General features: G+C 39.0%; 1 protein-coding gene across 1 annotated transcript; it reads left to right on the top strand.

The window, feature by feature from the left end:
* Positions 1–4,536: 4,536 nt before the first annotated feature.
* OTUD6B (OTU deubiquitinase 6B) lies at positions 4,537–14,986 on the top strand. The gene is made up of 7 exons (XM_056483730.1): positions 4,537–4,710; positions 7,210–7,364; positions 8,424–8,519; positions 9,879–10,191; positions 11,645–11,706; positions 12,294–12,400; positions 12,899–14,986. The coding sequence occupies exons 1-7, from the start codon at positions 4,620–4,622 to the stop codon at positions 12,981–12,983; spliced, it is 909 nt and encodes a 302-aa protein (XP_056339705.1). The 5' UTR covers positions 4,537–4,619; the 3' UTR covers positions 12,984–14,986.
* Positions 14,987–15,972: the final 986 nt, after the last annotated feature.

The raw sequence follows: 15,972 nt of genomic DNA, 5'->3' as shown, positions 1-15,972 counted from the left end.
GAGAGCTGGGTGCGTCTGAGGAAGGACCCCCACTGAAAAGATCACTGAGGTTTTATACCCTCATAGTCTATGCACCTGTGCTTCAAACACCTCTTGATCCAATGGTGGGTTTTGGTCTGGGGTCTTCTCTTTGTTCACTGGGTCCTGCAGAGTCTCTGGGTGATTGACCATCCCTGCCTGACTGGTGCTGTAGGTCCACGTGCCCTTTGTCAGGCAAAAGGTCAGTGCTCCTTCGTGGCTCCTTGCTTATGGTTCCAGCTGTCCAGGGCACAGTGAACACATCACACACCAAGCACTCTGCTCAACAGTCCTCCTGCTAATATATTGAAACGGAAAAGAAAAAACTTTCAAGGCATTTAACTACTGTTTTTACATACAGCATTATTACAAGTAACAAACATAACAAAATTAAGGATACTAAGATTATCATAGTGCAAAATATAAATTCATAGATTCCTGTACACAAATACTCAAATGATTATAAATACAATATCACCAAGGATTCTTAGAAGTCTTTTACTTATCAACTGATTGATTGCCCACTCTTCATTTGATGTGAGAATAATGTATCCAGTTTTCCTTACCTAAAACTTATACAGCAAAACTTTAAACAGCAAAATAAGGACATAGTAGGAAAGAATATGGCCTTCTCATTTTGGTGCTAACTTGGATTTTCTAGAGAATACCTTAATTAAAACTTATCTCCAGGCTATATATTATATACCTGTATTTCAGATGGCATGTGCTGATACCACTGAGCATATTCTTTTATGCTCTTGCATGTTCTTTTACATCTACAAAATATACTGTGTTAACAGTATAGTTTGAAGGCAAACAAAGGTTGACTTCTTTCATCTACTGGGATGCTGAAAAAAAGCCAGCTGTTAAATTATTTACTATAAAATAGCCATCTTTAAGTGGTATTTGCAAAAGTATAGTCAGGGGGCCTGGCACCACTGGGTGAGGGGTCACTGCATGTTGGTTAATTGCCCACAAATCCTGCACAAGTATTCAGGGTCTTAATCTAACCTATTCTGGTTTTACAGGCAATATAAGAGTGTTATGCCTTAAAACTCCTTTGTCTAATTATTGGTCTATCTGGTTTTGGATACTTTTCCCAGTTTCCAGATGCACATGGGCTGTGCTGAAACCAACAGTTCCCCACCTCTAGTGGTCTTACCCCAGAACTCTGATAATGCAACTTGAAGTATTTCTAGTATCTTCTGTTCATTTTTGAAGCTCTCAGTAATCACAGTGCCATTATTAAATTTATTCCTTCTGGTGACAAATGCAATTTTGCATCTAAGGCCTGTAGAAGATCTCTCCCTAACAAGCACACTGAGGAATCTTCTACTAATACAAATGTTCCCTGCACAATCTTATTTTTTATCATTGCTAGGTTTACTTAATTTTTTACTTAATTTTTCCCCTGCCCAGTGGCTCCATGTATGAATACTTTGTCTGTTACTGACCCTCTTGGGGCAAAGTTTATGTGGCTTCTGTATCTACCAGAAATTCAACAATGACAGCCACTCCTCACAGACGATATGTCCCTGATGATCTGGGTGTTCTCCACAAATTGTGCACTTCTAATTGCATGGCTCCCTGAAATTCAGTGGAATTGCTGGCCTCTGGTCATTGTGAAAATCTATCCTTGCACAATTACTCCCCCACTTGGTTGGAAAGGCCATTCCCTTTGCCTATGTCCTAAATTTCCACAATAGTAACACTGCATTTCCACATTCATTCTCTGTCTCTTTCTGTTTTCTGGTTTAGGTCCACTAATTGTGTTTGGTCTTCCTCTCATTCATTTTCTCCCCTGGAGATTTCCTGTCAAGGCAACAGCCATCACATTTTCCACTTTCTCCAATTTCCCTTTTCTCCTCTACTTGCTCTGCCCTCTGTTTTTTCTTTCACCCATCACACACAAATACTGCAACACATGAATTTTCTATAGTTTTACTCCCTGCCACCCTGGCATATGTTCCTTAAAATACTTGTGGCTGTCTGGTGCTGCCTGACCTACAAAGACACTAATCTCAAGTATACCATTAAAGTTTTGTGAAGTCACTCCCCCATTCTCTAGCAAAACCTGTTGGAGGCAGCCCCCAAAATCTCTAGGACTGTTGTCCATTGTCTTTCTACATTCCAGTATTTTAGTCCAGTTAACCTTTCATTCCCCATGATGATATTGCTTCAACCAGGTTTTGAACTCTTGTCTGACATGCAGCCCTGTCCTCCGTGGTATTATCATTCCAGTTCGGGTCATTCACTGGCCAGGGGTTCCTGTTTCCTTCTGCTTGCTGTGCCAGTTCTGCTTTGCTATTTATTATTTTTCCTTTTCACCTGGCCAGAACAGCTTGGGTCATGTCCAGTGCATATATTACAGCTGAGCACGTTTCTTGCTGTCTTCCCTCAGCCTTGGCAGCTGACGTCCCCATAATGCCAAATCACTCGGACTCCACGGGTGTTTGGTAAACACTTGGAGGGAAGTTAGATGGCCAGGGCGGTGCCGAGGCAGAAAGAGCTCCGGGATTCCTGCTTTGGAGGTTAATCCCCGCGGGTCAGGGCGGTGCCGATGCTCGCAGAACACCGTGGCTCCTGCTTTGGGGCTCAGCCCCTGTCACCGCCGGTGTCACCGTCTGCTCGGCTTCCTCTGCTGATCCGTGCACAGCTGATCCAAACATAACAATAATCCATGTGACCTGCGAATCCATTTCCCAGACATTGCCGCAGGAAAGTTAATTTGTGTGGATCAAGAAGTGCCTTGTGAGAGCCATTGTTCTGCAGAGTGTCACTGCAGGTGACAGCCGGCCAATTGCTCCTGGCGCAATGCTCCTGCCTGCTCCTCGAGTATCAGCAGAGTCCCGGACGCGCTGCTAACCTTTAATGATTTAATCCTGGAGCAGCTGGGTGCCTCTGGGGAAGGACCCTCCCAAAATCACGGGAGTTCTATTCCCTCACCGTCTGTGCACCAGCACTTCACACAGCTCGTGGTCCAGTGTGACTTTTGGTCTGGGGTCTCCTCTGTCCCGCAGAGCCTTGCGGTGACCGGCCACCCCCTGGCTGGTGCTGCCGGTCCCCAAAGGGCCGGTGACTATTCACAGCTCATTGCCTGGGTCCCGCTTTCCCCAGCCAGGGCACACCGAGATTCCTGCAAGGGGTGTTTTTCAAACATGCCAGTATAAACTGGTATTCTATTTTAAATATACAGTATATCCATATTAAGGAATATGTACCAAATGTAAGATTATATGTGTAGATGCCATAGACACAGTGATACAGAGCACTTATGTGTTAATCAAACCAAATCCAACGGATTTGTCCCTATTCTGGGTTAGCAGAACACTTAAAAGGCCACTCTGGTACTTTCCAGTGCTACACTGTTTTCCTAGGTAAAAGGCAATTGTCTTCCTTCTCTTTTCTTAGCTGATGTATGATCTCTTTTATCCTAACAAGATGGAAATAGCAGGTGGAGGTAAAGGAAAATTATATTTTCAGGTATTGACATATGAATCTGAAAATCATTTACATTTCAACATATTTCTAAAGAGGATCTTAAAAAATGTGGTTCTATACAGCAAGAGAGTTTGATATATGATGTTATGATTCTGTTTTAGACTTGTTTCCTTTTTTTACTCTTGAAACTATACTTCATAGAATCTCAGAATTGTCTAAGTTGGGAAAGATGTGTATGATGTCCAGCTGTTAACCCAGCACTGCCGAGTCCATCACCAAATCATCTAAGAACCATATTTACTGCTTTTTAAATATCTCCAGGGAGGTGTTCTTGTAGACATTCTGTTCATAAAAATGCAAAACGAGTAAGAGCAATGACCTTAAGAGCTAAGGGCAAACGCAGTTCAATTATCAGTTTTTGCTCAGTTTGAGCAATTTTAAGCACCACTAAAATATTAATTTTTATAGGTTGTATTTTGTCCATGTCAGCTGAATGTTCCACAGTGTTGGCGCTTGCACCGAACAGCAAAGCATTTCACTACGCAATTCATGGTTCTCACTTTGAGATGCTGATTTGACCCCAAACACGAAGTCTGGCTTTTTACCGTAACAAAAATGTTTCACTTTCTGAGGAGTAATTTCACATTGGTGAGGAGAGAAAATGGTGAGCCTTTCTAGAGTTTTTGAGCTTCGCGAGAAAAACTGGCACACGCTGCACACTGTGTATTTTGTACAGAAATGAACAAGTTAATTTCTTTTTCTTCCTTAATGTGATAAATTGCGTAAAAACCCTAACCGATTCCCTTCTCACCTTCCTGTTTAACAGGATTGAACTGAACGTACGGCTTTTTCCTAGCGCGGACTTGTCCACGGGAGTGCTTTACCCGCGGCAGGAGCGAGTACCCCGCAGATACGAGCGGACAGAACAGCTCGCAGCCCCTGAACAAGCCAAGCGCTCCCTTTCCTTCCCCGCCCCGCCCCGAGCCGAGCCCAGCCCCGGAGCAGGAGCGGGAGCAGGAGCAGGAGCAGGCGCAGGGCCGGCCGCTCCCCTCACGCCGCGGCGGAGGCGGCGCCGGGCGGGGCGGCGCTGCGGAAGCGCAGCGAGCTCCCGCCTGCCGCCGGGGTCGGGGGTCAGCTCCGCCCGCCGGCTCCGGGCGCCCATGGAGGGCTCGGGGGACGAGGAGCCGGGGCCCGAGGGGCCGCTGCAGCAGCTGGTGAAGCGGCAGCGCAAGGAGAAGCGGGAGCTCCAGGGTGAGGGGCGCCACGGCCGGCGCGGGGCGGGCGGGGAGCGGGCTGGGGACACGCGGGGCCGGCCAGGCTCGGTCCGCTCGCCGCCTTCCCCGCAGGAAGCCCCGGCTTCCCTCCCAGCGCGAGTGGCTCGGAGGGGCGGGAGGGACGGCGGCGGCTGTGGAGGAGGAAGAGCAGCCCTGGCAGTGCTCTAGCAGGGGGACGGGGACGGCGGCAGCGGCGTGGGGTGTGCGCTCGGCGGCGTGGGGCGTGAGGGCAGCGGCGTGGGGTGTGCCTCGGCGGCATGGGGTGTGCCTCGGCGGCGTGGGGCGGCCGGGCCGTGCTGGTTCTGCCGGCCTCGCCCTGGCCTTGGGAGCCGGGCGATGTGAGGGAGCTGTGACTTAATTCATGCTGGGCCATTGGCGTGATGTTTGCGTTTTCGTACTTTGGTTTTAAGTTGAAGAAGGTGTGGTTTTTTTAAGGCATTTTAGATTGAAAAGCTTGTCTAGGGGCTTTTTCTGCCCAGCCTTTTAGGTTTCTTGATTTCAAGTGCAGTTGACCTGAACCGAATTTTCGTGTCCTGTCCAGCCATAATAGAGTATCTGTAGTAAAATACCTGTGTGATCTTACAGTGCTTCAGTGTGAACTTGCAGCACTTTACGATATTTGACCTACACTATTACAATATATTGATATAATTAAGGAGGTCTGATAGGCGCATTCTGTTGAATTTCACAGTTATTATAACATTTTTGACAAGCCTTTCTCATTGTTAATATATTGATACGGCCTTTTCCTTGTTTGGTTTTTTGGTATGTAATGAAATCGGCCCATCTGCAACCTTTTATCAGAGGGTTAAAGAAGAGAGCAGTCAGGTTACATAAGTGTCACTAAATCTATAGGAACTTACTGTTTTGAGATGCCTGTTCCTCGCTCAGATTTGGTTGAAATTGAAGAGGGGTAGGAATCAAGCTTTGTCATAGGTGCCTGGGGTACATGGCACATTGATTGGGAGTGGCGGAGGAGCAGAGGGTTTTTACACCTAGAGAAGGTGATAATGGTAGCTCTCCACTACCAAATGGTGGGAGGGGTAAACACAAGGCAGAGCCCCATTCTTCCCAGTGGGAGAGGCAGTGACTTATAGGCACGTTTGCCTTCTAGAAAAATACATTCCTGGTATGGGCTTTGATAACTGTTTACCAGAGAGCAAAAGTGTTTGTAAGATTTAACACAAGGTGCATCTCAACCTCTGAAAATCCAACACTTTCTCTGGTTGATGGTATTTTTCTCCACGGCCCCTCTCCCCCCTTTTCACCACCCATACTCTCCTCTGTGTATTTGTGTGTGCCTTTTATGTTCTGGATTCCCTTCTCCTCTGTTATGTTAATTTTAATGAACAAAGCTGCTTTTCTGTCATACTCAGCTTATTCATCTGTGGGGCTGAATGCTTAACATAAATCTATCGGTATAAGCATTCTTCCTGCCTCCTTTTGAAAAGTTTCATTATCATTGCCATCATCTTCAGCTCAATTGTGTCAGTCGAGGGTGAAGGACAGGAAAATTTACAGGTGATGAATAGCAAGCAGGGTGCTAAATAATTGCTGCTGTTACTCTAAAACAGTGAATACAGAAGTGACAGAGGTATCAGGAGTGTTCATTTAAGAACACATGAAAAGAAGAGAAGACTAGGGGAATCTGATTGTAGTTTCCACTGTGCAATGGATGGAGACTCGTCAAAGTAGAGAGTATGGACTAGATACACGGGCTGAAGGGCAACAAAAAACATCTTCATGAGAACAATAAGAGAAAATATTTTCATAGCAAGAATCATTAAATATTAGGAAAAAAGTTTCCCAGAAAAGTTGCAGAATACCCATCCCTGGAGATAGGCACAGTCATCTGAATAAATTTTAGGTGCATCTGAAACATAACTTGATGTAGCTTTGAGTTCAGCCCCACTTTGAACAGGAAACAGAGCTAGGTAACCTCTGGACACCATTTCTAACCAAACTATTCTGTGATTTTAGAAATGAAGCATTGACTTACAGCCTAGAAATACTTAGGGATTTTAATTAATTTTTTTGTTTTCAAATATCCCTTTTGCTTTTAGAAGCTTTGTCTTAAGGATGAGTAAACTCAGTTTTCAATTTTAATCTGCTGCTCGTGAGATTAAAAAATTGCACATCTTTCATGTGAGATTTGCTGTTTTGATGCCCTCATAATCTTTTTGAAGGCAGCAGGCTAAAGTCTGTTGCACTGATGAAGTTCATATGTATTTTTATTAGTAGCCTGGTGTAATTATTCTCTTCTTCAGAGAAAGAAAAGGCAGTTTGCATCTTTTAAGAGAAAATATAACCATTTGGAAAACGTGAGGATTATAGCCGGCAGTCTCACAGCTATACTATTACCCTGATTTGTTGATGTTTGTAAATTCGTTTTTCTGTGTGACTTGCAGTCATTTTCTGTAATGACCATAGAGTATATATTAATAAATAATATTTTATTACACTGCTTCTCTAACAGCAAAAATTCAAGGCATGAAAAATGCTGTTCCCAAGAATGATAAGAAGAGACGAAAACAGCTGGCAGATGAAGTTGCCAAACTCGAGGCAGAACTTGAACAGAAGCACAAGGAGGAATTAAAGCAGCTGAAGGAAGCTTCACCTGAACAGAATAAGGTATGTGCCCTGGCTCCAGCTGAAGTTGTACGGGTACAGTTTGTGTTAGGGCTTTTTTAACTTTTAACAAATATAATGAAATAACTCTTCAAAGTAGTTATAATTTTCTTCAGAGTATTAGTAGCTTTGAGACTTAGGAAATCTTTAGCTCTTAGAATAAATAGGCAGTGATAGAAGGAGCATGTAACAGTAGGGAATTTTTGTTGTTGAGCACTGTTGAGAGGGTAGTTTGGTTGCTTAAAGAATCACTGTAAAAGATAGTTCAAAAGCAGGTTTAATATAAATTTGCAAAAGCATGACAAAATTCGATGGCAGTATTTAGTCTGTTACTGAATCCATGGATGAGACTCGCAAGGAAAATCACAAATGCCAAGCTGTAACAGAAATGAAATGTAGAGTAAGGGGGAAAGGTGCACAAGTAGTATTTGGTGTTGCCTTTAAGGCTACATGAGTAACTCTGTTATCTTAGAGAACAATTTTTTTTAAGTTCTTGTTATACTGCCACTCTTGTTATCCTGTGTAAACTACTCAAGTATTGATGACCTTCAACAGCTGTTTGACTCACCCAGTGTGTTTTGTTTTGCAGTTTTGTCAACAGTGTAACTGATTTTTTTTGTATGGCTCTTACAGTTACTGGGTTAGGTTTGTCATTTTTTTGAGAAGTTTCAACTCTGTTTTTTTCAACTGCTGGTTATGCTTTGATACAGAAGATAGACCCTTTTGCTTTAATTTTCACAGAACTTATTGATGGCTGGCATAGTGAGGAAAGCTTTTCCTTTCAGCCAGTAAGCAGTATTCACACTCCAGTATGTAAGAGAACATACAGCTAAAATTTGAGATGTACATAACTGTTGGGGCTGTAGAAAAGTAACGAAATGCAAGATGATAGTTCGGGATGTGAAATGCATTGATGGCTTCTATGATATACGCGGATCTTTGTGGTTAAACTTCATAAAAATACTCTGGAAGAGAACTTAAAACTGCTTCAGAGAAGATGCATATCTTTGTTATTGTTTATACTAATAAGAACATTTAACTTTTTTTTTTTTTTCTTTTTAGACAGATTCCATAGCTGATGGGGTTGCAAATATAGAGCTTGAAGGAGTAGAGCAGCAGATTCAGCATCATCGAATATCAAAAGCACAGAAGAGGCGGGTATGACTTCATGTTAAACATTTTGCAAGTAACTGATTGACTTCATGTTCAACTAAACATAACTGTAATAGCCAAAGGTAAACAATTTTACAGGGGACATTACCTGAGTAATTCTGTATTGATGCAGTATCTACTGGGCGCCTTAAAATCTGTTAAACTGCTGCCTAGAAATATGTAAGGATTTTATAAGTAGTTGTACTTTTCTACCCTCAGCTATGAGCCAGAAATCAGAATAGGTCAGGAAAATGGGAGCTATAAAAAGAGAAATCATGTAAAGCAAATGATTTTCGAAAGATTTTCACTAAAAATATTAAAGAAGTGAAGCAATTGAATTAAAATTCTATGTGGAAATTATGCAACTAGTAGTACTTTACACATTTAACAAAAGAGAATCAATACTGAAGAAATTATTTTAAAATATTGAGTTGTTGAGAAACGTTACTTAGTGTCTTGTCTGTTAGGCTTAGATCTGGTTAAACATCAAATGTTGTGATGGATTAACAGAATCATTGTGCCTGCATGAATACTGGGTCAGGGTCAGGGGTACACTGCTTTATTGCATGTTTCATCCCCTATTACATGATCACTACAAACATGTTAAAAGATTGTTCATAATTCATAGCACCCTATCTAGGCAAACCAGGAACTCTGGTCTAGTTTTCCTATATTCCTGTTGCCTAAACCAGTTCAGTCTTGATTTGTGGTGAAGTTTAATTCTGAAAATGGGAAGATAATTCTTTGTACTCCTTCCTTTTTTACTTGCTTATTTACTTTGGTTCTTGCTCCCTTGTTAATATCAGCATGAACTTATGAAACATTCTATGAAACTAATTTTTTTTGTATTATTACATCCCTACTAGTACTGTCTTCATGCATTTTTATCCATCCTTTAGGTTAGGAGCAGTCTTTTGTGATGTAGAGTACCTTCCTGAGGAATTTTCAGTTTCATAGCATGAGCTCCATTATGCAGTCATGTATTAACTGGTAGATCTCACACTTCTTTATGAGAGTGGTATTTTCTGATGTTTAATTAGAATTCCCCTACTTGAGTGTTGAAATAATTGATCCTGGAGAAAGGACTATGATTGATAGTCTTTATATGAGTGCTATAAAGTGTTATTTTGCATGTTTATATAATTAAGATTTCTCTTGTCATATAATTTCAAGTGTGGTGTCGGAGGCAGTTAGGATATATTGGTCACTTAGCATTTGCTAAATTTTGGGTTTACAAATATTTTATAAATAAGAATGTACTGAGAAAACATTGGAAGAGTTAGAAGCAAGCACTAAGCCAACAACCATACAAGCATATTCTGAATTTTAGCATTTGATGTAATTTTTATGTGTTTTTAATTTAAGGACAAAAAAGCTGCTTTGGAGAAGGAAAGAGAAGAAAGAATAGCTGAAGCTGAGATACAAAATTTAACAGGTGCTAGACATCTTGAAAGTCAGAAACTTGCCTCCCTATTGGCAGCAAGGCAGTTAGAGATTAAACAAATCCCTTCAGATGGCCATTGCATGTACAGAGCTATTGAAGATCAGCTCAAGGATCACCAAAATTCCTGGACTGTGGCAACTCTGAGGAACCAAACAGCAAAGTATATGCAAAGTCACTTTGATGACTTCCTGCCTTTTCTTACAAACCCTAATACTGGAGATATGTATAGCAGAGGTAAGACTTACGCGTATGAGGTTTTAAAAACTATTATTATTGTGTCTGATAAATCTCAGTTACAGCTGAATTGGGACTTTTATGGTATTTATAACTTTGTTACTTTATTGTGTTCCATGGAACACAGAATTATGATCTGATGTGAGACTTGGTACACCTGAATCTCATATTAATTAATTTTTAAAATTAATCTAGGAAATATTATTCCCCATTAAAAAACAAAACAAAACAACTTACTGGTTACTAGATGATGTGAACTCATTCTGGGGTGTGATTTGTTATTAAAAACAGCTTGTCTGCCAGGTTGGGGTCATTTTCTTGTCAAGTTTTGTATTGGTGTTTTCAATGTACACAGGAAAGCTGTTAAAAATGGGTGTGAAATTCAAGCAAATCGATTTTATAATTGTTCAAATAGATGCATTTTCTTATTCTACCTTGTTTTTCCACTGCAAAGTATTTTGAAACAATTTTTTACAAGTAGAATAAAAAGTATAAAGAACTTTTGTGTGGAACAACGGTGTAGGATGAGTAAAAACGGAGTTTATGTACTTATTTGAGCAATACATGATTTATTCATTAGCCTGGAGCAGCACAAAAATGACTGCATAAATTTCCTTAACTTAATGCTACATTTGTTTAATAGTCATTGCTGTGGATTTCGTGTGGTCACTGGGTGCTGTCTTTCCCATGTTGACAGGGATTATTGTCACAGGTTAAATGGGTCCCAGGAGAATAAATAAAATTCTGTACAGCAACAGGGAATTGTGCATTTCTGTTATAAAGGAAAAGAATGAAAAGTCATTCTGAGCAGTTTTCAGAAAATCTGAAGATTCTTTCTTTCTCAAAATGTTTGTAAGGTTTAAAAGCTTGAGGGTTTGTAATTTACAAATTTTATACTTGGTTTGTGTAGAATGTGATCTGAAAAGATTTTCTTCAGCTATTTACAAAGGAACTATTGAGAAGAAGAGGTTAAAAACAAGGCAGCTAATCTGGAAATTTAAATAAACGCTAGCCAGCTCTTTAACTATATGCAGTTGCAAGATATTTAAAACATTACCTGGCTAATGTAAGATCTAGATATACTACTCACTGTCACATTCTTTTCTAAAGTTTGTAAATATCCTCTGAAACTTAACAGGAAGAAAACCTTATGCAACTTCATGTTTGTTACCTGTTCTCTGAATAAAAAAACTAAAGTATTAGCTGTGCTTGTCTTTATACTCTTTTATCCCTCTCTTCAGTCTGAAATTTTCTTTTTAAAACAGAATGAGTTTGGGGTTTTTTTTTTGACAGCTCTTTTTCTCTGCTTTTCTTCAGTGAACATATATATTTTACTTTATAATGTGTTTGTACTTTTCTGGCTCTAGTTCTTCATTGCACAATCAGTGTTTTTCCTCAGTTGCTTGTTTTCAAACAAGACAAGTACTAAAAGTTGTCTTTTCTTTCCCTGCAGAGGAATTTGAGAAGTACTGTGATGATATAGCAAATACAGCTGCATGGGGTGGTCAGCTGGAAGTAAGTATAACTTTTATTTGTGAAACTCTGAAGTGAATGAATATACCTTTAAAAAAGGGTTTCTTTAGAAAGAATATCTGAAGGCCTAAGGGAACATAGTCATAAATAGCTTATTAAGAACTTTTTCTTGTGGTTATATGTTGTTTTCCCACCATCTTTTCTGATGGTGCTCCACTGTTCTGATGTATTTGACAACATGTGAGTTAGTAAATTCATTTGGTATAAATATCATTAGAAAGACTGACACTAGGAGTGGGGGGAGTATTGTTAGGTTGTTGTCATGTAAACAGGAACTTGAGCTTCAAAAATATGTATTTCTTTTAGTTTGTCTTAATTTTATGAAAGAACAGTTAGCAAATTAATGAAACTAGCCCAATGTTCTATCCTCTAAGCAATTATTAGTTTAAGACAATCTTTTTTAAATTAAAACTTTAAAAGTTAAAGTAATTTTACTTATTTTAATAAAGTTTATTTTCTGAAGATACTAATGTTATGTTTGTACTGTCTGCTAAAATGAAATGCATAGTCTTCCTGTCTCCTGCCTATATTGTCTTTAATCATATTACTAAATTGTTTTTGCCTTAAAGCTAAGGGCTTTGTCACACATTTTACAAACACCTATTGAAGTAGTGCAAATGGATTCTCCTCCCATTGTCGTTGGTGAAGAGTATTCAGGCAAACCAATAACACTTGTGTAAGTATGTAATTTTATCACTTAAATTTAGTGCACTTATTTCTGTAGAAGAGGGCTCAGCTTTGATTCTCACCTGCTCTTTTATTTTGTTACACACCTGATGTTGAAACACTGCTCGAGTAATGGTTGTGCAGGTCAGAAATTGTTTGTGATTGACACTCTTATTTTGGAGAAATTATAGTTAGTGTCTGATGTGTATCAGTCACTGATTTAGACAATGCTGCAAGGTCATTTTACCTGTTAAATAATTACAAAATAATAATGCCATTGATACAAAATGGAGGAAACTTTTTTTTTCTTTCTTCAGAGTATTTGTCAAACTGCCTGGAAGTCACCAGAATTTAAAATTGTCTTTATTAATGCTCTTCTGTGTAATGATCCTATATATTTTTGTTGCTAAGGCTTGGCTTTATTTAAATTATCTTCCAGTGCTGCTACTGTTTGGCATGATGTATACTTTTTGTGAAACTGAACATATTTCTGTAACTTTTTTTTTAGGTATATGAGGCATGCCTATGGATTAGGAGAACATTACAATTCTGTAAAAGTTCTAACAGATGCTGCTACAGAAAACAGCAGCTAGCGTACAAAAGTTGTACATTCACATGGATAACAGTTGCATCGTGGTGTGCTGGGCTCCAGGAAATTCCCAGTAAGACTGGAAAGTAAATGGAATGGATTGTAAATGAGGAAAAAAAATAAAAGACCTGCAAGGTTTGACTATGAATCAGAAATAGCTGAAACAAAAATGAAACAAAACAAAAAACAAAACCACACAACAATATTGTGAACTTGTTGGTATTAATTATGTTTAGAAGATCTGTAAAATGGTGGCTGTGTAGATCAGGTTTTTTTCAATAGAGCTTCCTCTCAATGCTGCAGGGAAAATATCAAGTAATAAAAATTTGTTTTGGTTAATCTGTATTTCTGCTGAAGATTTAAGGTTACCTGAAGGTAGTTCCCTGCTCCATTATTTCTGACAGATTTTCATAATAGTGGAAGAGTTCAGGCATTTGAAATAAGTGATTGTATTTTGGTTATGGAATATCCTCTGCAGAGTTCCTGTAGTTCTATCAGGATCTAATTTCAACAGTGTAGTATTGATTCCCTTCTTTATTTGGGCAGAGAAGATTTGGAAGTAAATCCAGCAGCAGAATATCTTGCTTGACTGAAGAAATTGCACAATCTTTTTAAAGACTTTCATTTAAGATTTTTACCAAGGTTTGATGTAGGGTTTTTCCTTTATTTTGCAGTTGAACAGTGTAGGAGGAGCATTGTTATTTAGGACTGTACATTGTACTGTCAGTGAAAGTTAACTGCACTGTTAGTTCTCCATAGTCTTTCAGCTGTGCATTTTGGTGAATCAAAAAACTTTGAGCTCCTCAGTGTCCTCACTTCAGGTATTGAAACTCATCTGAACTCATAACTTCTGGATCTGCTGATCTAAGCACTTTGTCATCTAAAGTGTAAGGTTTTATAATGCTTAAAACAGCTGGTTACACACAGCTGTAGAAATAACCACCTTGGGTTTTGTCAGTGACTGAAGGTGATCTGGAAAAGAATTAAGTTTATTTTAATTGCTTCTTACAATGCACAGAGACTTGAAAGGTTTTAATATGGCTTGACTTTTTACATTAGAAATGTAGAAAATGATTGTTTTCTGTAAATGTGACTTCAAAATTAAGAGCATACTGAAACCAAAGCTTTAATGCAAATTTTTTTTAGCAAGAAATTTTTTTTAAAGCCTTAGACAATAAAAGAATTGTCTGTGTTTTACTTCTACTGAGTTGCTTTGGATAAAAGCGGTTCATGAAAAGATCAAACACCTTTGCCCTGCTTTGAGGATTATGACCTAGCAGTATGCATCTTGTAGTCTTTCAGTAAAGCTAGCCTGCAGACTTACATTCCTGGAACTTGGAAAAATCTGCTCTTACTTAAGAGGGAGATAAGTGATCACTTTATGGGTCAGATTATGTCTGATTTAAAGCACTTTGAGAGAGAGTGGGTAAAAAAAATCATATAATTACAGCAGGAGTTTTTGGACAAGCAGTTCTTCAGGCTGGTGCCTGCCAGGAAAACAAAGTATTAACCAGATCAAGAGTTTTTACATTCTTATTTATCTGTTACAGTATAACAAATATAGCTGGTTTATATACCAAACCAGCTGGCTTACTGAAAAATTTGGTTTACTACCTTGATTGTATAAAATGGTGGTTTTAATTTTAAACAAAAAAAATAGCATACAACAGCATGGAAAAAAAATGCTACTATTCATAGTACCATTAGAAATTTCACTAAAAATAATAAGTACTGTTCTCTGCATTGCTTAGAATTGATGTGATATAAAATGCACATGCTGCATTTTATAGATATGCAGTTCTTTGGGGTTTTTGGGTTTCAGTTTTGTTTGATTAACTGAGAGAGAAAAGATGCCAGAAGCTGGGAACACCTGTACCAAGAGTTTGTCATGTTGAAGATGTTTACAGTTTGTATAAAGTTGAATAATTTAATATAGTGAGTGAAAGATCTTTGCTCATGCTGTATGGGACTTGCCAAAAAGTAATAAATCGGCTTATTTGTGGCAGATCTTGTTTGGGTCAGTTTTATCTTGTACTCAAATAATTCACTTCCTTCTTAGTATGAATAAGCTTATCCATTTAAGTTTTAGGATCCTACTGTAATATGAATTCTAAAATAACTGATTGTATTTAGGCAGACAAAGCTCCACTCTATATGAAATTGTTTCTGAACAAAATTTATCCTCAGTATTTTAGCAGTTACACTTAAGCTCTTCTGAAAAACTGTATTTGAAAACACTGTTGAACTTCCCCATACATTAAAAAGATGAAGTGAGACTGAGTGAGGGTCTTCTCACATTTAAGCCTTTAATTTACTTGCCCATTTACATTTTTCTCTGCAGGATAATACTATTTACTTTGAGAGTGTGCTTCAGTAGCTTTCCTTGCTTTTATCTGTAATTCAGTTTCTTCAGCTGCTATTTCTTTTAAAGACTGTAGGATAGTTTTTTCAAGGTTAATTGAGATTAGTTGCCATTAGGAAAACTCACATAAACAGGAGGGAAGCTGTCTAGTGATCTGCAATAAATTGTGTACAGTATTCTGAAAGGGAAGAACATATTGGTTGTTGAAAACAGTAGTTACATGTGAGTCTTAGTGCTTGTCCTTCTCATTTTCACTTACTCTGCACCAGAATCTGCTCTGCTTTCCAGCTTGTGTGGGCTGCAGGCAGCCCTAGAAAGAGGGTGGGAGGAGGGTGGCAGCCAAAGATAGTGCAGACCTGTCATAATTTATTTAAACAGTAAATTAATTCATCTAATAATTTATTATTTAGATAGTAAATTAATTCAATGATTTTTTTTTAAATAAAATGCAATGAAGCAGTGATGTCCCTTGTGCACATTTGTACAGTTCTCATAACTTCCTGTATTTGCATATATTGAAGTATTGCACCAAAGCTAAGACACAATTTTTTTCTGTTGAGGGTGGCAGAGCACTGGAACCGACTGCCCAGAGAGGTTGTGGAGTGTCCCTCCCTGGGGATGTTCAAAATCC

Source organism: Oenanthe melanoleuca, chromosome 2, assembly GCF_029582105.1.
Source record: "Oenanthe melanoleuca isolate GR-GAL-2019-014 chromosome 2, OMel1.0, whole genome shotgun sequence".
Classification (NCBI taxonomy): domain Eukaryota; kingdom Metazoa; phylum Chordata; class Aves; order Passeriformes; family Muscicapidae; genus Oenanthe; species Oenanthe melanoleuca.
Note: the sequence above shows the minus strand (reverse complement) of the source record. Positions and strands in the feature narration are given on the sequence as shown.